We start from the raw sequence: 25,444 nt of genomic DNA, 5'->3' as shown, positions 1-25,444 counted from the left end.
CCAATGAAACATAAATTAAGAAACTGTAACTGGCAAAGACATATAAAATGGATTCATTCAATTAAATGAAATATTGATGAAAGTTTGTCCACCAGATGGACCAAACATAAACAATACAGTCACTTTGGAGAAAAGCATCTAAAATTCATACATATAAATCACTATTATAGATTAAAACTCACAATATTGTGATATCTGATGGATGTTTTATTTTTTATTTTTATTATTATTATTATAATTCAATGCCACAAGATAACATAATCACATTATTTACATTAGCTGCCAGAAAGAGAGAAAAAATACATAAAGCACATCAAATGCACACATTTCTATCATGAATATGAATATCATTATTCCAGGATAGTCTTATAGTAGACTAATAGACTTACAGTAGACAAAATAAAACAGATTTAAAATAACTGGACAAATTCAGTGTAATCTGCTGTTATTGATCATCATTGACCAGAAGAACAGCGGCTGGTTATCTCTGTTACTGCATGTTGATGTGATTTTGCAGGACAATGTGGGACACGTGTGAGAGAGATAAGTTTACTAATATTATACTATGTAAATATTGAAAAAATATGTCAAGCAGTCGTTAACCTGTCTTTTCCCCTTATTTTCATAAATGTATGTGATTCATAAACAATATGTGATTAATATTGAATGTTTGTGGTTTGTTTAATGGCTTATAACTATTTTAGTGAAATCCTTAGAGAAAAAAAAAAAAATATATATATATATATATATATATATATATATATATATCCAGAATTAAGTCTGCTAAAAACTTGGTCTCTTAAACTGTATTTCCTCCATGTGTTACGATATGTACATTTACACTGAGTGTGTTTTAAATAAACTGTTTAGTGCTTCAAATGTGTTTTCGTTCAACCGTCATTCAATCTGAATCTGAATTCATAGTTTATTCTTATTATGACTCACCTTCAGTTATAATATAGTACAGGTAATGTATGTGATTTATTGGTGTGACAAAATATTTTTACATTTGTATTTATGGAGTTGCTGCATACACATTTATTAAAGAATTAAAATAGCAGAATTTTAACAGAATTAAAATAAAACAATATAATAAAAAAAAAAGTGAAATGGGATGCATTAAAGAATAAAATGAAATATTCAAAAATATTTATAGTTTTAGCCTCAGATGGAGAGAATAGGAAAGCAAAGCTTCGTTTTACCATCACTAAACAATTAGACCAGACATACTTTCATCTTTACAATTAAAAATCCAATATATGCCACAATATTTATGACATCTCTTCTGGTTTCTTCATTTTACCTCTTGAAGCTCTGACGTCATTGACCAGAAGAACAGCAGCGGCCGCAGAAGCCACGCCCATCAGCACAGTGGCGACCAATCGCAGCACAGCTTCAACAGAATCACAACAGGGGGCGTGGCCTTCTGGTTTAACTTATGAAACAAATGATAAAATAAATTAAGATTTTCAACAAGTTGACTTTAGTCTTTCATGAATTTAAAAATATCTAATTTTCTGTTTCACACAAGAATAAATAATAATAATAAAAAAAAAACAGTTTTAAAAAAATGAGATGACAGAAGCTCATTCATCATGTCTGGCATCTTAAGTTATAAGTCTCGATAAAATCAACACATTAGTGAATGAATGTGAATATCATCATCAGAGCTGTGGTACCTGCACATGTGTGACAGAGTGTGTTGATGTCCAGATGTGTGGTCTGGTTGCTGATGGGATTGTTCAGCACACAGCTGTAGGTGTTTTTATCCTGATATTCCACCTCCAGAGGTAGAGAGAGACTGATGCTGAGATCACACACACACTGATGCTGGACAATACACTGATTCCTGCGTACCAGGAGAGAGTCGCATGCCTCACATTCAACACTGATGAACACACCAATGAACATGATGATGATGATGAAGAACACTGTGAAGAGTTACTGATGATGAGGACAGGAACAGGCAGACGAGCTGAAATAAAGAGAATTAATAATATGTAAGGAATAACTGACAAGACACTGTTGACTTCTTGATATTTTGTACAGTCATTTGGGATCAGTTCTTGCTCTATGATGCTCATGTTTCTAGTTTAACAACAGTCTGGTAAGTAATGGAAGGCTAATCTCATGCATGCGGATCTCTATATCTTTCATCAGTCCTGTTAATAAGATAAATGATGAAAAGGTCTGATCTTACTGTTATACACTCATCAGTTATCAGCCATTTTGTATTTATAGCTAACAGTGGTGGGCTGACAGGGCCAGCAAGGCCTTCTCTGCTGGCCTAAACACTATCAGAATCACTGACTTGCGCTTTAATAGATTTTTTCCATGAATGAGTATTAAATTATTCCCAATAGTCCATTCTCTTAATTTCAAGCTTTTCTCTTCGTTGCACTGCTTTATGCGCTGCATAAACTAAAATATATTTTCAACCCACAAATTTAATGTTTCTTTCCCTACTCTGAAAAAAAATCCCTTATTCAGCCTTATCCAGTCACGGAACTCTATTCGATCTGTCCGGGTAAAAACAGAATTAACTGTAATGTATGCCATGACTGATTTTGAAGGCAAAAGTCCCGCTGATCTCACTGATTTCCATCAAATAATCTGTTAGAGCATGGGGCAGCTTTACACATCCTAATGGTTTGCGGTGACTGTCGCTGTGTCCTCTGCTTCTGTCGAGCGGACATTCTCAGTCTTAAAGCGAATTAAAACATATGCCAGAAATAAGACTGGACAGACTCAACTTTCAGCATTAGCTTTTTTTTCAAACATTCATACTATTGTAAAGTCTAAAGAACGACAAGAACAGGGAATTCTGTTTCTGAACTTTTTAATCGGAACAACGTTTAAACTGTACAGAACAACTGTACACAAATGCACAAGCCTATAACTCACTCGCTATAAGTGCCGGTGCAAAATTGTATCAATTTTATTTTGATAAACATGATACAATATAACATCGTGTGAAAATAAACACGAAATTCGGCCAACAGCATGAGTTTGGACTTGCATTCTGGAGTTCTAGATTCTGGACTTCTTGGATTCTGGAGTTCTTGCACTGACTGACTTACTGACGTTGTATCTGTTACATACTGCTCCGAGAAGGTTGAGGATCCAAATGCAGTTTATTTAAAGTGTTATTCAGAATCGTAATCAAAATCCAGGCAAAGGTCATACACAGGCAGGCAATCCAACAAACAGGCAAATCCAGAGGGTGAGGCAGAAACAGGAAAACCAGGACATGGGCAGAGATCAAGAACCAGGAACAACGAAGAAGACGACGACGACTGTTAGTTATGATGAAAACATTTGTTAGTGTGCAGAAACAATGAGGAGATCACTGCATTCATGCACTCAACATGTCTGTGATCGGCAGAGGTGGAAGGTAACAACAAATTACATTTACTCATGTTACATAATTGAGTAGTTTTGTTTTGTGTACAGCTTTTTTCAAGTAGTTTTTATCTGTAATTTTACTTTTACTTAAATTTTACTTTTCTAATTTTACTTTTCTAATTTTACTTTTACTTAAATATGTTAAGTTTGAAGTATTGTACCTTGCTACATTTTAAAATCATATCTGTTAGAGTAAATTAATAATAATAATAATAATAATAATAATACAAGGGTGGAATAAATCACGCTCCAGAAACTACTTCATTGATTGATTGAAGGGCGGGAGAACAAATGCGCAAAAATCACATAAAAGATGGAGACAGACAAACAGCAGACCCAGCTGAAAGCGAAACGCGTTGAATTGTTATGAAGCAAGCCGTAGCCAGTATGGGAATAGGCCTACTTTGGATAAAGAAAAATGAGTGGTTGTCCTCAAGGATAGAAATCCAGTTTGCCGTTTGAAGTTCGAGGTTAAGTGTTCGAGCGAGTAAGTGTTCAAGCGAGTAAAAGCGACAGGTGAGAGAAGATCAAACGTGAGAGCGTGGGGAATGATCATGTGCATGCTATGAGACGTGGGCTTGTATTGTGTGCAGAGGAGACGTCATGCTGAGAGTGCGCTCGGTTCTTTTAGGCATTGACAGAGCCGATCCTGACCTCCCTGCATGGGCCCTATGCAAAATTCTGTGAAGGGGCCCTCCTACCTGACCCGTGAGCCATTTCATCACAGTCACACCTGACACCCCAGAGCTCCCACTACAATCCTCCCTCCTTTAACTAGTACTAGTGAAAATGTAATTCCTGATATCAGAAATAGACATTGTTACTAGTGTTACTAGTGTGATATGTAATGGGTATTTTTCAATCATTAGATGTAGGCTAAAGAGAAATGCAGACTAAGGATGCTCAGGTCAAAGGCCATTATATACTTAACGAAAAAGTGCTTAACACAGTAACAGTAACACGTTTACACTGAAGTCTCACACAGACACACTTCTTCAAACAGAGCGTTCAAATCAGAGGCTAAAATCAGGCTAATTATGACCATTTTTTATGTAAAAATCATACTAACATGCACCCCAGACAACATTATAAAACAGTTCATGACTCCATAAAGTATTCTAAAACTTATGTAAATAGTTATTTTAAACCATATTACATTATGAGGAAAAAAGAGTAGAGTGAGAGTATAAAATTTGTTTTACTAATAAATAGTATACAGAAGCACACCTGTAATTGTGACTCACCATATACAGTAACATTGAATCTGATTGTTGTCTTTTCCCCGCTGCGACTGATGGTCACTTTATATTCTCCAGAGTCTGTGGTTATGATGTTTGTAATGGTCAGAGATCCAGTCTGATGATCCAGCTTCAGTCTGTCTCTGAATCTCCCATCAGGAACATCAGATGTCTTGAAGATTTTATTATCTTTATCAATTTCAGCTATTTTGGTCTTTAAAGGTTCAAATATCCATGCTATCAGATCCTGTGTCTGTATTTGAGTAATACCAGATTCTAGAGTGACTGAATCTCCCTCCATCACTGAAACTGAAACGTTCTTCACTGCATCAGCATCAGCAAACACTGGAGAACAGAGACAGTTTCTCAGTCACACACTGAAGTTCTTGTTAATGTTTAAATAAATATCTTAACATTGGTTTAATCAAGCTTTAACTTTAAGCTTGTAGTTTTGAAATGATCACAAACATTTGTTTCGGCTTTGACATTAAAGTGAGACTCTAAACACTGTGGTGAAGTGAGATCCTTTAAAATAAAAGTGAGTATAAGCTGGTAGAACCTTTAGCATCTGCTCTTGTTGAACTTAAACATCAGAAGTGAAATCAAGCCACAGGCAGCCGTTACAAGGCAAAATACGTCAGTGGTGACAGATCTGTTTTGAGTAGGCTACATTCAACTTAACATCAGCAGCTCGGACATTCACGACATACAGTACCAGTCAAAAGTTTGGAAACACTACTATTTTTAATGCTTTTGAAAGAAGTCTCTTATGCTCATCAAGCCTTCAGTTAAAAAACAACAACAACAAAAAAAAAAAAACAGTTATGAAATATTATTACAATTTAAAATAATGGTTCTCTTTTTTAATATACTTTAAAATGTAATTTATTTTTGTGATGCAAAGCTGAATTTTCATCAGCAAGTACTCCAGTCTTTGGTGTCTTATGATCCTTCAGAAATAATTCTAATATGATGATTTATGATCAATGTTGGAAACAGTTGTGCTGCTTAATATTTTTTTTATAACCTGAGATACTTTTTTCAGGATTATTTGATGAATAAAAAGTTAAAAAGAACTGTATTTATTTAGAATAGAAATCTTTTGTAACAATATACACTACCATTCAAAAGTTTGGGAACAATAACTATTTTTTTTTTAAAGACATTAGTACTTTAATTCAACAAGGATGCGTTAAATTGATCAAAGGTGATGGTAACGATTTATATTGTTAGAAATGTTTTTATTTTGAATAAATGCTGTTTTTATGAATAAATGCTGTTAACGTTTTACTCATCAATGAATCCTGAAAAAAGTATTCCAAAAAAATATATTAAACAGAACAACTGTTTCCATCATTGATAATAACTGAGTATCAAATCATCATATTAGAATGATTTCTGAAGGATCATAAGACACCAAAGACTGGAGTACTTGCTGATGAAAATTCAGCTTTGCATCACAAAAATAAATTACATTTTAAAATATATTAAAAAAGAGAACCATTATTTTAAATTGTAATAATATTTCATAATATTACTGTTTTTTTTTTGTTTTTTTTGTTTTTAACTGCAGGCTTGATGAGCATAAGAGACTTCTTTCAAAAGCATTCAAAATAGTAGTGTTTCCAAACTTTTGACTGGTACTGTACATATAAAGTTTTGTGAGGCATTGCAAAAATATAGGCCTACCGTAATCATCAGTCATGATCTTATATAATCTATATGAACACCGTTTGTGTTTGATGCCCAAAAATCAGTTTACTGAATCAAAACACAGATCTCTTGTACCTTTTTCACTGGGGCAACATTTCAAATCTCTAAAATTACAACATGTTTTATCTCTCACATTTATTGTATCAACACATGAGCTAACAGCCTTTTTCAGTGTTCATCAAAACACAATAATGATCTTTCAGATTATCATTTATAATGATCAGTTATTATATTAATCAAAGTAAGACACGTTTCATAGAATCTCTAGAGGTTCTGAATGAACAGTATTACAGTACAGTCCCATTACAAACACACATACTGTACATTACCTGATCAAACCGATATAAATCAAAGCAAGTTATCCTGCATTATACATTATATTACATTATATATACAGCTTTTGGAAAGTAGAAAAGTAAATTTCTGTTTAAGATTTATGCCCTTTCTGATTGGGACAGAATCCCGTTATTTATATTGCAGAACTTTGTTCCTTCAGAGATGGAAACAGCCGAGGGACGTTTCTTACACTAAGACTTCAGATTTCAGTAAGATGTCAGTAGAAAACTAAGCAAACACAGTGATATCTTAGTTTGATTCATGATTCTGGTACAATTGAAACTATAAAAAACTTTTCTAACTTACCAACCAGACGCCAAAAGCACAAACAGCAAAAAACAAACGAGCAAAACATTTTCTTCATCAGTTCAGAAAAGAGGAAATGTTTAAAAGTCCTGTAGAGAGTGTACTGATGTGGAAACTGCTTCAGTCTGTGTCAGTGTGTGTCTGTTGGGGGTTGTACTTCAGTTCTGAGTTTTTTTCTCCTAAACCACAGTCTGTCATGTTTTTGTTGAGCTGTGTGTCATCGCATTGATGATACTGTATTGGTTTATGACCTCTCGCACTATTGTTTGGACTAAAATAATTTTGTAATCTCATTTACTTCTCAATTTCAGCATAAAAAGAAATAGAATTTCATCTGATCTGCAGTTACAACAACAAATAAATACATTTATTTCATGTTGCTTTGTCGCTGTGAGTCACTGGCGGTGTGAGCGGGGCTGATGAGCACATTAGCTGTGTCTCAATTCAAAGGCTACATCCTGAAGTGTTATTAAAAGCAAATATTGTGCAAACATCCCCTCCAGACATCACTTTTAACCACAACTGTATCAATCCCTGATCAGGGCTCAAAGAACCGTCCATATCAACAGAGGCTCACGGTTTAGCTGGTTAGCATAGCCTTAAAAGACTGTAATTATAAACTTTTGCAGGCAAAAAGCATCTCTTTACATTAATGACTATATAAAAGTGGTAACGTTTCTTGGAGGGTTTTAATAGTGTCAGATAATCATGTGTTTTTCACAGTCTGCTGAAGGAAGTTTTAATATAGAGCATCAGTCACATGACATGATGATGGTGGTTAGCTTTTGTCATGATACAAGCTAGCGGTTGCAACAAAGCTTGTTACTCTTATGCTAATAAAAAAAGGTTATTAATTAAACCAAGCTTGTGCATACATAAATTCTTAAAATTATTCACTTGTTTTTGTCATTGACAGACCAACATATGATATATTTTTCAAAAAAAAAAAATGATAACAAGAACAGGGAATCTTCTTAGAAATAACTTCTAACAGTCGCTAGAGCTGGAAATAACTTCAGCTGAAACTTGCTTATCTGCAAGCTCACAGCATTAATATGCAAATCATGGAAATATAGAGAGATGCATATGCAGCTGAACATCAATCTTTTCTTTTCACATACTCATAGTATACTGTATGATATACAGTATAACAAGATTTCACATTCACAGATATCACAGAGAGTTTTTTTGTCAAACATTATTCACTGATTCTGTACTTTTCCACAGTAAAACTGTTTCTCATAAAGATGAAGTTAAATTGTGGAAGTCATTTCAACCCCACACGATTCGAGACATGCAAACACAAAAGCACATTAACCACAGACGTCCAGAGATGAAACATGTTCTCATGCACACACTCTCTAACCAACAGATGAAACTACATTCATATTCCAGATCTGAAAATGAGGCCGCCTGCAGTTTGAGCTCTAGAATACAATACTGTAAAAATTAAATGTGCTGTCATTCTGCAAATTGTATTTCTTAAAGTGCCCTGTTAATCTATTTTTAACGTTCCAAATTTAGTTTGAGTTTCACTCACACACAGACATCAAGTATCAGCACGGTGACATGCTTCATGCCGCAATGCATTCTGGGAGCCATCATCTTGAGAGATTTAATGTCTTCTTTTATCTTCAGTTGATTTCTAAGATCAAGATCTAAGGCTGTGGCTGGAAGTCAGTTTTAGTTCTTGTGTTTTGCTTTTTTCTGTTCTTGTCTTCTTCTGATTCTCCTTGTTATCATCAGCTATCTTCAGTAATGCTCAGTCATCACTCAAGTAATCACTTAATTATCTCATTAACTCCAACACTGCTTCAATGTTACATTTAACAGCCTGTAGTGTTCACACTGAGCAGTGTTTATTTCATCTGGACTAACCCATGTGGGGCCAACATGGAAACTGAGGACAAAACTGCCAGGGACCGAGTTAGATAACCCAGGTCAAACCCATCTGGGCAGACTGGATCCAGTTCTACTCACACCATTCCAAGCAGGATTCAGACTGGTGTTTCCAGCATGGGAAGCGGGCGTGCTAACAACAATGCTAAAGCCTCTAGCATTAGTCGCTAGTGCTGATCTTGAGGTCAGGAGGTTGAGCTTTACCTGATCAACTCTTACTACTGTAGCAAGCCTCCGTTACACTTGCCTCAACTGCATATTACATGTAGCCGGCAGCAAAATCAATACATTCTAACTAGGCTTTTTGATTAGTTAACTTTGACTGAGGTCACATCATAAATGTTTTCTGTGATTGTATTGACTAGATCCTGAGCTCAGTAAAGGTATATACGCACAAGACACTGTTCTCAAGTGCTTGTGGAAGAGGTTTGTCTTCAGCTGCTTGGTGTAAGTTGTGATGATCTCAGCAGATCAGGAGAAGATTGAGAGATTAACATTCGCTTCACACTCAATTTTTTTTCAATCGGAGTTTGGGTGGAGTTCCTGTTTAACTGTTAAAGACATTTGCTGCACGATCTTTTCTCAGAACTAACTTTTTTTTTTCTTTGTAATTATAAAAACAAAGAACCAGTATTCCGCAGCCGTGGAGACCTGACCAGTATAAAATAGTCTGAATATAAACACTTATTATAGGCATACTGTAGTGATGCAAGATAAGACAAAAACGCGGTTTGGAAAATGGATTCATGATGTACTCGCCCATTATATAAATTCTGTAACCGAAAAACATTTATGGACTCCTTGTCTCGCGCAGAGTGGATGCAGGATTGATATGCAGTAATGTTTATTTAAACAAACTAAACACTCCAGAACAGGATCAAATGAACAGAACAACCTATGAAAATGCAATGTCTACAGATAAGGAACAGACTGAAACAGGCCTTAAATACACGGAGAATAGATCAGGGAAACGAGACACAGCTGACAAGCGTCACAAGACTATTGAGTAATTAACAAGACAACAGGTGAAAGGGATCAAATTAACAACCAAAAACACACATGACAGTTACCATAGAAACAAAGGAGTGGCAGTAAACAGGACAAAAGGTGGCGATATGCACTAAGAATGCGACGCGCCAAAAAAACAGAAGAAGAAACAGGACAAATGAACACAGGAACTGATCAAACACAAACAGAAGGTCCACACACACAAACTCCTGATGGAAACACAAGATACTGATGCTACTTTTGATATGGACCCTCGCTCTGTTCAGGGACTCATTATTATATTACTGTACGTCAAATGTCTGTCAAATTTGTTGTTTTACTTTTTATGTAAATACAAATATTAACACATTAAGAAATTTGCTGGAAATAAAAGCAATTGAATGTGAGAGGATGTTTCTTTCTTTCTTTCTTTCTTTCTTTCTTTCTTTCTTTCTTTCTTTCTTTCTTTCTTTCTTTCTTTCTTTCTTTCTTTCTTTCCTTTTTTTATTTAATTTTTTTGTGCTGAATCAAGCATGATCTGATTTGTCCTGTCATGACCCCGGATAAATTGTGACCATAACCCCCGTCAGCTGATCTGCAGAGTGACCAGAAGTATTTCTGTTTGAATGGAAGTCAACGGAGGAGAAGCTTCAGTATGCAGAAACTCTTTTGTGTGGAGATGGTTTATCATAAATGCACCTCGCCATTATTGCGTTGCAGTTTCATTTAGAGTGAGCTTAATTTGATATAAAAATGTGTTTGATATAAAAAATGATGATAGTATGAAAAAAGTAAGACGAATTTTGTGAGGAATTATTAATGACACTTCCAGAAGTAAGAGGCATTTCTCATTGTCAGGCATTTTGACATGGAATTACAGTGTCAGAGATTAACTTATTTAGAACTTTTTTTTGCAGTATTAAGAAGAATTGTGTCAATAAATATGCATAATCTGTAATATATAATAGAGTGAAATGTAATTCTTAACTCACCATAGACAGTAATATTGAATCTGTATGTAGACGGTGAGCTGCTGCCGCTGATCTCAACTACATAAACTCCAGCATGTTCAGTTCTGATGTTCATGATGGTCAGAGATCCAGTCTTCTTGTCCAGCTTCAGTCTGTCTCTGAATCTCTCATCAAGATTATCAGGGATCGTATTGTTCTCTCCACTGGTTTTAGCTATAAGAGGCCCGTTAGTTCCAAATGTCCACGTTATCACATCACCTGTCTGTATTTCAGTGAGATCAGTGTTTAGGGTGACTGAATCTCCCTCCATCACTGACACTGACTTCAGTTCATCAGCAAACACACCTGGAGAACACACACAAACAGTCTCTCAGACACACATATTAACGTTAGGTAACTATTTAACTAAAGTTTGAAGTAGTTTTGAAATTATTGCAAAGTTTGGAAAGGAAGAAAGATAGAAACCATAAAAGATAGAAACAGAGGCGAGGAAAATAAATGTCCGGGTGCAAAATACAGATATCTGAATTCATTTTCATATATTTAAAATTTTAAGTTTAGTTTCTGTAAGAGTTAGGAACATAGAACAGTGTCAATCTCCATTTATTTATTTTTTGATTGATGTTGGAACTGAAGTTCATTAGAGATTCACCATTTTACTTCAGATATAAACATAATTGTTCCTTCAAACAGGAATAACTGACTGAAAGTACAGATGTCGTGTTCGATATCCTATTTGATAAATACAAATAATTGATAATACAAATGAATAATGTTGATGAGACTAATGGACTAAATCTGTATCTGAAACACAAACATGAATCCAGTCCACATCTCATAGTAATATCTGGGAATTAAAAGGAGAGCACTTCTTCTGACTGTGTGTATTGATATTAAACTTCTACCAGAACACCAAATAATGTTTGTAACTCACCAACCAGACGGCAAAAGCAAAGCCAGAAAAAAACTAATGGTTTTCCTTTAAACATTTTCTTCCAAATGAGTGTTTAGAAAGATTATCTGAGAGTGATGTGGACTCTACAGTAGTTAAGTTATGTAAAAAAAAATCTACATCTACTTCTGTCTTTGTGTCTCGGCTGAGTGAGCATGTGTGTAATGTGTTGACGGTGTAGTCCAGTTTTGCAACAGTGATCTTTTTTTGGTGGTGGTTGCTTTAAAGGGATAGTTCACCAAAAACTTTAAATGAGCCCATGATATACTCACCCTGAAGCCATCCTATGTGTATATGACATTCTTCTTTCAGACGAATACAATCAGAGTTATATTAAAAAATGTCCTGGCTCTTCCGAGCTTTATAATTCCATTGCAGAGTCCGGACCCTCGGGTTGCGGATTGCGAGCTATGGACGGGGCCTATATACGCTAAAGAACTTAATATCATAATATTGCTTGCTGGGCTGTTAATAAATGTATAATTGTTACGGAATTTAGTCTCCTGAGTCTTTCTGGTAGAAATATTGTTCCAAAAACAATCCAGTTAGAAGACATTTCACACCACAACTTATAAATTTACTGTAGTAAAACAAACTTTTTTGACAGTAGGGTGCCGGTATTCATAACGAATGCTGTTATATTAATATATTCATGTATAAATGTATTAAATGTCTTAGAGGAGTACTGCAATGTAATTACACCATGTGTTTATTTTATTTTTTTTGCATTTGTTTATTTATTTTGTATTTATATTTGGGCTATACTAAATATTTGGGCTACCGTTTTTGAGAACACAATACAATAGGTTTATAGAGAACCTACAGTTTGTTTTTTTTATTGCGGTAGTGAAGAGCCATGCATGGTTACCTGGGCTACCATGATCTACTAATGTATGATACTATGGAAGAACAATGGTAAACTGTAATGAGAAAATAAAAACAGAAGCTTCTCAGTTGCAGTGTCAGAATATTTAAATATTTAAAAATTAGGCTTTTACCATTTTCATGAGACAAAATCAAACATTTCTTGTTGCCATTGTGGTGGCAAATGACTCATAAAATTGTGTGGCAGTTAAATAATGTGATTTTCAGAGAGGAATTAAATGTACATATTTCAATGTTTTTCAGGAATTGTTGATTTTTTTTTTTAAACGCTTGTAAGTCTGAACCAGAATATCAAGATATTTTATTATTTTTGCATATGATGGTGAAAAGTATTAAAGTTAAAAGTAAAGGTAAAGTAAAAAAAAAAAAAGCACCACCATGTTATATGCATAATTCTTATTTTTGAGTTTAACAAGTTTTACAAGTAACCCTTCTAGATTTTTTATCCCTTGAGGTAACCCTCGCACACAAAAAGGAAAAAAACTTTAAGATTATTTAATAAACCACATGTTAACTGTGACACTCACTCCACATTGTTTTTAGCTGGTTATACCATCAGAAAAAAACTGTTCAGAAATATTACTGTCTTCAGGCCTCAGAGGGTGAAATGATCTTAATGTTTATAATGTTGGTGAGCATTTCGAAATCAGTTCTGAAAGTAAAAATCCCATTCATTTTCTCCATAAAGTAACTTGTTATTTGTAATGATTCTGTATACAACTTCCACAGATCTATCAGTGTTACGGAAGCAGACGGACAACAAGGTAAGTGAAGCTGTAATGTTTATTTGAAACAACAGAATGTCAAGATGGATCAACGAGCTGGATATTGGTGAGTATCAGAGTTCAGAGGAAGGGAGTTCTGGAATGTAACTCGTGATGACTGATGATTGTTTCTTTGCAGGGACGGCAGGATGAGACTTCAGAGCGGAGATGAACTTAGGGTGTAGACGAAGACAGGTGACAGCACACACTCACGCACCACAGGATGATTCTGAAAGGCTTACGGCTCGTACACCACTCGAGTTGATATCTGGATTGACTGGAACAGACAGGATACGTCGTAGAGAACTGTAAGTAAACACAGGTAAGTTTAGTAGTGAAACTCGCAGAGAGAAGCACTAGAGTCCGCTTCGGATAAACGAGCCCGGACAGTGAAGAGTGCGTGAGGTGTGCTTATGAAGCAGTGGTGATTGAAGGGGTGCAGGTGTGACTAATTAATATTCAGGTGACTGTGATCGCTGGGTGATTGTGGTGGATGAACCTGGCCAATCCGTGACAATCAGTAACAAAATGTATTTAATTGACAAATTCCACATGAAGAACTACAATATCCATAATCCTGAAGAAAAATCATTCAGAATCATGGGTTAATTCCCTCATATATGGCCTTTCACCTCTGTATTGATTTTCTGTTTTATTTTTCTTCAAATCATAGTTATTTTAATGTTATGATTCATGAAGACGGCTGCTGCTAGAGATTGTGAAATATGATGAAAATTAATGGGACAAACACTTCCAGAACAAAAGTGACTCTGTCTCTGTTTACACTGTATTATCAAATTTTTTCTAGGGCTGTGAAAAAATTAATCGCGTTTAATCGCATCCAAAATAAAAGTTTGTGTTTACATACTAAATGTGTGTGTTCTGTGTATAATTATTTTGTATATATAAATACACACACTTGCATGTATATATTTAAGAAAAATGTGTTATTTATATATACAAATATTTATATTTATATATATAATATAAATTTTATGTTAATATATACAGTATATACATGCAAATATTTCTTAAATAAATACATGCATGTGTGTGTATTTATATATACAAAATAATTATACACAGTACACACACATTTATTATGTAAACACAAACTTGTATTTTGGATGCGATTAATCGCGATTAATCTTTTCACAGCCCTAATTTATTCATGAGGAAAAACCTCAATGTAATGTCTATAATAAAAAGACATAATGACATTACATGATATGAATTACCTTATAATTCAGCCTCAATTATCACCCTGCAAGAACAATTACAGTGCTTTACAACTATAGAACAAAAAGAGTTAAATAAACGTATCACTTCATCTAAAACAACAACATGTTTATTAGATCCTATACCAACTAAACTATTGAAAGAAGTGTTACCTGTAGTGGAAGAGCCTCTCCTCAATATTATTAACTCATCTTTATCTTTAGGTCATGTTCCAAGAACATTTAAACTGGCAGTTATAAAACCTCTCATTAAGAAACCACAATTAGATCATAGTAATCTAGCAAATTATAGACCCATTTCAAATCTACCTTTTATGTCTAAAATACTAGAAAAAGCTGTGTCCGCTCAACTGGGCTCTTTCTTGCAAGAAAATGACACCTATGAAAAGTTTCAGTCTGGGTTCAGTCCGCACCATAGCACTGAAACTGCACTCGTTAAAATCACAAATGATTTACTTTTTGTCACGGTTGGCTAACCGTGGTCCGTTCGTGTGTGTATGGTTTTGTGTACGATTTGAGAATAAATATCACTTTGAGTATCTGCGATTGCTTCCTGTTTATTCTATCATGACAGAACAATCCGACAGTTAACAAAACAAGAGACAATGCTTATATAGACAGATCTAAATGAATAACAGGTGTGCCGGTGCTGATGAGGTGGTAATCAGTTGATCAGTCCAGGTGATGACAATCAGCACAAAACCATACACACACGAACGGACCACGGTTAGCCAACCGTGACACTTTTAGCTTCTGACCAAGGCTGTATCTCAATACTAGTTTTACTTGATCTTAGTGCTGCGTTCGATACTATAGATCATACAATACTCTTAGATCGACTACAAAATGTTCAAGGACAAGCATTAAGCTGGTTTAGATCGTATTTATCTGACCGCTACCATTATGTTTATTTAAATGGAGAAAAATCGATCATAACTCCAGTAAACTATGGAGTGCCGCAGGGATCTGTGTTAGGCCCTCTGTTATTCTCAATATATATGATGCCACTTGGAAATATTATAAGGAAACATGGAATTAGTTTCCATTGTTATGCTGATGACACTCAAATCTATATATTTCATCACAGCCAGATGAAAACGCTAAATTATCCAAATTGACAGAGTGTGTTAAAGATATAAAAGATTGGATGACGCATAATTTTCTTTTATTAAATCCAGACAAGACAGAGGTACTAATCATCGGTTCAAAAAACCACCCACAAAAGCTCTCACACTACAACTTTAACATAGGATGTCCTGTTACTTTATCCTCTACAGTAAAAGACTTGGGTGTTATACTAGACTGCAACCTGTCTTTTGAAAATCATATTTCATATGTTACAAAAACAGCCTTTTTCCACCTTAGAAACATTGCTAAGCTACGTAATATGCTATCAGTTTCTGATGCAGAAAAGTTAGCTCATGCATTCATGACCTCGAGACTAGATTACTGTAATGCTTTATTAGCTGGTTGTCCTGCATCCTCAATAAACAAGATACAGTTAGTCCAAAATGCCGCCACTAGAGTTCTAACTAGATCAAGAAAATTTGACCATATAACACCAATTTTATCATCACTGCATTGGTTACCTATAAAGTTCCGTATTAATTACAAGGTATTGCTACTGACTTATAAAGCCCTAAACGGCTTAGCTCCAGTTTATTTAACGGATCTTCTATCGCCCTATAATCCATCGCGCTCTTTAAGATCAATAAATTTGAGGCTTTTGGTCATACCTAGGATATCCAGATCCACCAAAGGAGGGAGAGCATTTTCACATTTAGCTCCAAAACTCTGGAATAGCCTTCCTGATACTGTTTGTTTGCTCAGACTCGCTCTCCCAGTTTAAAACTAGATTAAAGTCGCATCTCTTCAGCCAGGCATTCATATAATACTTTTAATCTTACAGTTCAAACTACAATCCGGCCTCTAGTTCATAAAATTCAGAGGAGAACTGGCCCCCGACTGAGCCTGGGTTCTCCCAAGGTTTTTTTTTTCTCCATTAGGTCACCTGATGGAGTTTTAGGACACCATTAGGTCACTTGATGGAGTTTTAGGACACCATTAGGTCACTTGATGGAGTTTTTTCGGTTCCTTGCCACTGTTGCCTTTGGCTTGCTCAGTTTGGGATATTTTGGGGATATTTATTTTTATTTTATCAATCAATAAATTCCACTAGAAACAAACCTTGTTGTATTATTTTAATTTGATACTGTGAAGCTGCTTTGATACAATCTGTATTGTGAAAAGCGCTATACAAATATACTTGACTTGACTTGATTTGACTTAAAACAAAGCAAAGTGAAAATGTGCAAAGCAACGAAACAAAAATAAAGAAACTGTGTAACTGGCAAAGACATATAAAATGGATCCATTTAGTTTTGGCCACCAGATGGACCCAACATACACATTGGCTTCTACAGAGTAGGTATGTATTTTGAATAAGTAATTACTTCACAACCACTAAAAAAAGATGTGCTAGATAGCATGAATGCGTGTAGTATGAATGTAATCATAATGTACTACTGTAACAGTCATCATGTTGACATCATCATGTGATCTACCAGCGTCAGTTACGTCACTTTACTGTCATTCATAAATCCTCTCCTGTGGCCTCATGGGATATTAAAGTGTCCATCATATGCACACGTCAGAATCTCATCAGAAGAAGTAGCTCATCCCGGTACTTTTTGCCTAATGTTTAATGAGTACTGAGTGAAATCAGACACACTTCTTTTGTCAAGTACTGTTTTGTTTTTTTATCTATATAGGCCTAGGGAATGTGATGTTCCTATATAGTTGCTTTGGAGAAAAGCATGTGAAAATTAATGGTGCCAAGTTTATACATGTTATGCATGTCCTTTTTGGACATGTATACCGGTAAGTTAATATTGTTTAGTTTTGTCTTTGTTTTCGTCTGTTGAGTTTTATTCTATTATTTTTATATGTTCGAAATAAAGCCATTCATTCATTCAAAATGCATACATAATATAGATTAAAACTCACAATATTTATGATATCTCATCTGTTTTATTATCCAATGCCACAAGATAACATAATCACATTATTTACATTAGCTGCCAGAAAGACAAAAAAAGAAATACATAAAGCACATCAAATACACACATTTTTATCATAAATATGAATATCATGAACATAGATTTCTAAATCTTCCCAGAATAGTCTTGAGTTTACAGTGGTAAACAGATTCACAATAGTTCAAAATTCACAGGTATGAAGTGTTGGGTTTAAATCTATCCAAACATAAATGGATAAACTCTGATGTTATTGATCATCATTGATCAGAAGAACAGCAGCTGGTTATTGCTCAGTTGATGTAGATGTTATTTTGCAGGACAATGCAAGAGAGATCAATGTTCTACTATTATACTATGCAAATATTGATTTTCTTGAAAAAAACAACAACATAGAATCATTGCAATTTTTCATCATGGGATTGTAGTTCATTCCATCATAAAAGACAAGCAGTCTTTTTTTACTTATTTTCATAATTTTTTTTTTTTGTTTTTTTTTTTTGCTTTAGACCAAACTTTGTACTGCTGTGATTCATATTGAAGGTTGGTGGTTTGGTTAATGGCGTATAACTATTTTGGTGAAATACTTATGGAAAAAAAGGCTAAAATAAAAATATTTCCAGAATTAATTCTGCTGAAAACATGTTCTCTTACACTGTATTTCCTCTCATGTGTTATGATGTGTACATTTACACTGTGTGAGTTTTAAATAAACTCTTTAATGTTTTAAATATGTTATAATAGCAATATCACACAAATTAATAATAAAAAAAACTGAAAACAGTGTAATGTAAAACAGAAATGTAAAATGGATGTTATTAAAGAATAAAATGAAGTATTATCGTTGTGGCCACTAGATGGCCCAATACACCTAATAAACCTTTTCAGAGGGTTGTTCCATAAAAGACGCTTAGAAAAGCGGGGATTAAAATCCAAAACCGGACTTGAATGAGCCTTACAAAGTGGTTCCATAAAAGTTAATTGAAGTTCACGCAATCTTACTAATTTGATCCAGGTTTATCTATGCTGCGTTCCAGTCCACTTTTAGACAGGCACTTGCGAACTTCCCTAAGCACTTCCCCTTGTGGGAATCCCTGCCGCCATTTTAAAGTTCGTTCCACTTCGTGAAGGGGACGAGGGAAGTTTACATGGACAGACCCTCGTTCCCTCGATTTTGACCGAGGGAGCGAGTCTCTGCTTCAAATGTACACTTCAGGCACCTATATGTCCCACAATGCAGTACGATTGTGACGTCACCACATATCTCATCTAATCACCACCACAACAGACAAATCTATGATTATTCTGTTCTGACCAATTGCGTAGCTTAAGCAAAGGCTTAACAGATAGCGTACAACTTGAAAAAAGAACTCCAGAAAGCAGTCTTCATAACTTTAGTGACTTTACTGGTGATTCACTTCTCAATATTTTTTCTGTAAAACTACAAACAAGAAGAAAAATATGTATGAACATTATGTTCACATTTACATACACATATCCAGCTTAACATTATTGTACATAGTTCCTTTCACATAATTTTAAGTAATAAACACAGAGAAATTATATTCAAATGAGATAATGTACAAACAGAAGATAAACTAGCATGTACCGACGCTACAACATTGCACGTTATCAATAACACAAATCAAGTGTGCTTATAACAAAAATATAGCAATAATCTCTGTTCTAGAAATTCTTAAACACTTTAAATCACTAATTAGTGACAAATATTGCACTTACAGACATATATTTCCAAGGTTTAAACGATGGAATCAATAGCCGATAGAAATTGCGTGCCCGTTGTCCTTGACTGCGTTCACTGAGGGAAATCGAAAGTAAACTACCGGTATATAAACATAGTGCAGTACCTTAAACGTCCAGTGGGAGGCGGAAAAGAAAACACAGCTAAACAAGCAACAGCACAATGATATTAATTATATATTTAATTTAAAACAACCCAAACACACCTATAAACATTTGGATGCTGCATTAAACAAATTATTAAAGGGAAAACAAATGTAAATAATAAATCAACTACATAGCTGATTCCAAATGATCAAGGCTTGCTTAGGACGTTCCAATTCAGCCCACCGCAGTCTCCGCCAGTAGTGGTGAGCACTCACAGTGACGTACATCCGAGTGAACAAGACGGAGGGAAGTTTGCGAGTGAAGGGCATGACAATTTTGGACTGGAACGCAGCACCGGTCTACTTCTTCTTCTTCTTCTTGTTACTATTTAACGGCGGTTGGCATCCAGCTTATTGGTGCATCAGCACCGGTCTAGAAGCGTTTGCACGCGTTTCTGAAGCAGCCCTTGAGGTCGATCGTGGATCAAATCGATCCACCATCAAACAGCGTATATTTTGTGCTGTTTTATGCGTTTGTGACATGTATTTATTTTTTTCCTCAGTGCAAAACTTACATTTTACAGTTATATTCTCCATCTGTAAATGTTAGAAAGTCGTGCAAATGTATCCATTTCACTGCTAATCTTTATATTGAACGAGCGCTGCTGCGCGCATGCGCGCCAAATAGGAGCGCAATAATTCTGACTAAAATATACATTTTGCTTGGAAAATTTCTGTGATATTTTATAACACCAGAAATATTTTCTAATTATAATAATTTATCTTTAGGATGTTGCAGTGAACTTCAAGCTCATTACACTCATATATTTTATACTTCCAATAAAACATTTTTTGAACAGAAGTAGCCTAATTCAAGGAAGATTTTTTTTTAAGAAACTAAATATATAAAGATACAAAATATAGTTTTGGGTATATGACCTATGCTACTTAATAAATATGACGTATACTTATTTAGAATGCTGAGAATTACAGCTTTTAATGCAATACGTTTTGGAGAAAGCAAGAATCCCCAGTTTTAAATAAGTAGATTTAGTTTCTAAAGTACACTATGGAGAGGATAACATGAAATTAAGAGCAAATGTATACATTTTGAAAAGATATGTGCAACTCTAAAATCAAAGAAAATTCCATAAAATAAAGGAATATATATTAGCCTACATTAACTAAATTTTTATATAACCCTCCCTTTTATTTCTAGTTATATTTGTTTTTTTATTTATTTACTTATTAAATATTGAATATTTGATATTTAAATAATATTACTTGAATAACTATTAGGAAGTATGTGTCATTATAAGAGTTTCATACACTGTAAAAAATTTCTAACCTCCCTAACTCAAATTTTTCTAGTGACTGATAACATCTAAATTTTTCACTTGGCGCAAGTGAAAATCTGTAAATTTAATTTGATAATTTACAGAATTTCACTTGGGACAATTGAAAAATTTAGATGTTATCAGTCACTAGAAATTTTTGAGTTAGGGAGGTTAGAAATTTTTTACAGTGTATAAATATGTGAATGTTACATTTGTATTAATATATATTTATTGTTTTTTTGTCTTTTCCCCCTTAAATCATATTTATGTGTTGGTGGGTATTATCACTAAAGAAAAAAAGTATAAGGAAAAATAAGGAATATTTATTGGGGGAAAATATGATGTCTTTAAAGGAACTGTCCATTTGTATAATTGTGTTAAATGTGTTTGAATTGAAAGACATAATATATATATATATATATATATATATATATATATATATATATATATATATATATATATATATATATATATATATATATATGCTAAAATATTTGTTATTTGGACATTAGATGTGCCTTATTTAGAATTTTAAACATACAAGTGTATTTTTATGATAGCAATAACTGTAAAGGGACTATTGCAATGGGGTAAATCAAATGTAGGCTAATATACTGTCAATTACTAAGCTCAGATTCATCTTACCAGTTAAAATTTATACTGTGTGAATTTTGTGATTTTAACTTCTGCTTAACTTCTGCTTTTTTTTTCAGATTGTGTTCTAATGTTCTTCTAATAATCATAAACATGTACTACAGCTGCCAAACAAAACCAGAGAGAAATGTATTCATAAATCTTTAAAACAATCTAATTAAATCTTGGGCACAAAACATTCAGCCAGTAAAAAAAGAAAACCTGTAGTATATATATTGTATTTATCTGTCTATATCTATAAATACTGTACACACACACACACACACACTCATATATATATATATATATTTTTTTTTTTTTTTATTATTATTATTTATAAACAAGAATAGGGGAAATTTCTTAGAAATAAAACTTCCTTAGAAAACTTCCTATTTCGCTAGAGCTGGAAATAACTTCTACTGAAACTTGCTTATCTGCAGGCTCACAGCATTAATATGCAAATCATGGAAAACAGAAATTATGCAGCTGAACATCCATCTTTTCTTTTCACGTACACATAGTATACTGTATGATGTACAGTATATCAATATTTCACATTCACAGATACCACAGAGTTTTTTGTCAGACATTAGCATTCACTGATTCTGTACTTTTTCACAGTTAAACTGTTTCTCATAAAGATGAAGTTAAAATGTGGAAGTCACTTCAACCCCTCACGATTCACAGAAACACACACTCAAACTATTCACGCCTCAAGACATGCAAACCCAAAAGCACATTAACCACAAACGTCCAGTGATGAAACACATTCTCATGCACACACTCTCTATCCAACAGATGAAACTACATTCATATTCCATATCTGAAAATGAGGCCTTCTGCAGTTTGAGCTCTAGAATACAATACTGTAAAATACATAAAAAATATCATGAAATTTAATGTGCTGTCATTCTGCAGATTTTGTAAAGTGCCCCATTATGCTATTTTAAAGGTTTCTATATAGTTTTGTTTTGGAGTCTGCAACAATAGATTTAGAAGCATCCAAAGTCAAAAAAACACTTTAATTTTCTCATCATAAACATTGAACATTACATCATTTCTCAAAGAGGCTGAAAACTGTTTGTTCGAAGATTTATTTTCTCTAAACCCAGTCTGCTCTGATTGGTCAGATGGTCCAATCTGTTGTGATTGGTTTACTCTGCTCTGATTGGTCAGATGACTCAGTCTGTTGTGATTGGTCTACTCTGCTCTGATTGGTCAGATGACTCAGTCTGTTGTGATTGGTCTACTCTGCTCTGATTGGTCAGACGGCCCAGTCTGTTGTGATTGGTCTACTCTGCTCTGATTGGTCAGACGGCCCAGTCTGTTGTGATTGGTCTACTCTGCTTAAGTTTTAAATTAAATGCATTTACTAAATTAAAGTTTAATCTCCAATCTCCTCCCGAAAATCCCCGAAAAAGTCAGTTGGCGCCTCAGTGACTACTTCGCTCAAAGAAGCTGTCAATCATGATGTCACACCCCCTTTTTAAAACATCAAATAACTAACTAAAACCAAACTTATTTAAAAGATGAACATTTGAACTTGCATCACCGTGATAAAAGCTATCTAAAATGACAGTTTTTTGTGTCAGTGTAAACTACAAAAACATGAATTAGTGAAAACGGTGATGCCAACTGCATGTGTATTATGTGTCCAGTCTAGAGTGTTTCTTTACAAACATTGCCAACTACCGGCCTGGCAGCAGAATACTGTATTTTTAATCGTTTTCGCCGATCTGTGTGAACAGGGATCGCTTTGACAATGGTGTCATCTGTACGTGAAAAACGCGAAGAAAAAGTATTCCAATTTTATTACATCATTGATGTGTAACGTATCTTCAGTGTGCAGAAATAAAAAGCTTTTGTGTGGAGATACAGTAGTTCATCATATTTGCACCTGGCCATTGCTTGCATGACATTAATTTCTGAGTGAGCTTTATGAGTTTTAAAACACTATGACAGTATGACTGGTGTGAAAGAGACAAATTATAAATAAGCCTATATGGATTCATATTTAAAATGGAAATACAGTGTCATAGAGAAATTTTAAAGATCACAAATAAATTATTTTTTATCTTGTAGTATTAAGAAGAATTATGACAATAAAATGGCAATTCTGTAATATATAATAGAGTGAGCTGTATTTCTCTACTCACCATAGACAGTAACAGTGAATGTGGTCTTTCTTCCTCTGATGGTCACTTCATAAAGTCCAGAGTCTGTGGTTCTGGTGTTCATGATGGTCAGAGATCCAGTTTGATCATCCGCCTTCAGTCTGTCTATGAATCTCCCATCAGCGCTGTCAGGTATAAAGATCTCATCAAACTCTTTGTTGATTCTGGCTATTAGAGACCTGTTAGTTCCAAACCTCCACTCAATCACATCATCATCCTTTAGTTCAGTATCAGAGTTTAGAGAGACTGAATCTCCCTCCATCACTGACACTGACTTCACTGCATCGTCACCAAACACACCTGAAGAACAAACAGTTTACAATTTAGTTACCTTTTTCCCAATTTAAGTTGGTTTAATAAAGTTTTATTTGAAGTTTGAAGTTGTTTTGAAGTGACAACAGACTGGCATAGAAAAAAAAAGTGTGGAAAATAAATGGCAGTATGCAAAATATCTGAATGCACACATCTTCATGTATTTTAAGTTTTGGTCCACACAAATAACATGCAACTATACATCTTTTCTATCACTTACCAGCCAGACAGCAACAGCACAAACTGCAAAAAGCAAATGTGTGAAACATGTTCTTCAACGGTTCAGTGGTCTGAAATAGTTCCAGTCAAGTCTGAAAACCAGTGAGAGCCTGCAGACAGTAAAGTTGTGCAGACTGAATTAGACCACGCCCCATATCATCCAAAATGATTGACAGGCAAAAGAGCGCTCATGTTTTAAACCTCCTACACAAGACAGTTGTCAGGACTCCGTGTCAATGCTATCTGGATAGCAGGTTTATGTGTTATTCCAAAGAAAATAATAAAGCTTTTGTTTCTGGAAGGAAATCATATTCTGCCGTTGTATCAGTTGGCCACTTCAAGTGGTTGGAAGAAAATGTTTAAATATTTTTAATAATTTTTTTATTTTTTTATTTATTTTATTCTTAATACTGCAAAATAAAATAAAAAATGTTAACATCTTTTACACATTTTTTCAATGATGCTGTAATTCCATTTCAAATATTAATTTAAGTCTAGAGGGATTGAAAACTGGCCAGGAGACAGGTCTCTTGTTTCTGACAATGGGTAGAGTCAAATAATTGTGCAACAAAATATTTTTTTCATATCAAACCAACATTGCTAATTCCAAATATACATGGTATGCAGACATGGACAGGTACAGATACGACCGGGCCTCAGAGCCGATAGATGAAGCGATAAGAACAGGACAGCCACTATTCCCACACAGTACACACCAAATATTATTATTTCGTGTTGTTCAAACAAGACACATTCGCTCCATTTTCTATCAGTACAATTGTTAGTCTATGTTAATACACACCTGATTGAGGTCTTTGGGGACACATCTCACTGTTTTATGTTGCCATGCTGTGCCTTATACGGCTGTATTTGACATGATGCTGTTATTCACATTTACTTTGAAGAGCTAAAACCAAGCATTTCATTTGAATTATGCAATTCTTATTGAAAGACCGCTAGGGGTCAGCCGTAACAGGAAAAGGGAAGAGAGTCACACTACCAGAGAGATGACAAATAACAGGCGTTTTATTTACAATAAAGGGTTAGCATCAGCAATTACAATCAAAGTCAACGAGGCTCAAGGAGCCTCCATTAAGTGTTAGGGGTGGTCCTTATATCTGGGTCAGGTGCTCAACAGGACCAATCAGAGTCTTTCACAGATTATCAGAGGTAACGCTCATCTGAAACACACA

At 34.5% G+C, this 25,444-nt stretch overlaps 1 protein-coding gene and 1 long non-coding RNA gene across 2 annotated transcripts in view; both read right to left on the bottom strand.

Annotated features, from left to right (window-relative positions):
* LOC311294946 (uncharacterized protein) overlaps positions 1 to 24,325 on the bottom strand; it is a 424,344-nt gene extending 400,019 nt beyond the window's left edge. Inside the window, exons 1-2 of the mRNA XM_084416064.1 lie at positions 24,253 to 24,325; positions 23,703 to 24,020 (exon numbers count right to left, since the gene is read on the bottom strand). Coding sequence (XP_084272190.1) covers positions 23,703 to 24,020; positions 24,253 to 24,301 — 367 coding nt within the window. The 5' untranslated portion in view covers positions 24,302 to 24,325. The remainder of the gene's footprint in view (positions 1 to 23,702; positions 24,021 to 24,252) is intronic.
* On the bottom strand, positions 1,117 to 7,122 carry LOC311295829. The gene is made up of 3 exons (XR_014628401.1): positions 6,999 to 7,122; positions 1,680 to 1,975; positions 1,117 to 1,435 (listed from the first exon to the last, which is right to left on the bottom strand). It is a non-coding gene; the product is annotated as an uncharacterized lncRNA (long non-coding RNA).
* Positions 24,326 to 25,444: the final 1,119 nt, after the last annotated feature.

This window comes from Rutilus rutilus (assembly GCF_951802725.1).
Source record: "Rutilus rutilus genome assembly, chromosome: 8".
NCBI classification, from domain to species: Eukaryota; Metazoa; Chordata; class Actinopteri; order Cypriniformes; family Leuciscidae; genus Rutilus; species Rutilus rutilus.
The sequence above is the reverse complement of the archived record's forward strand: the minus strand, read 5'-3'. Positions and strand labels throughout refer to the sequence as shown.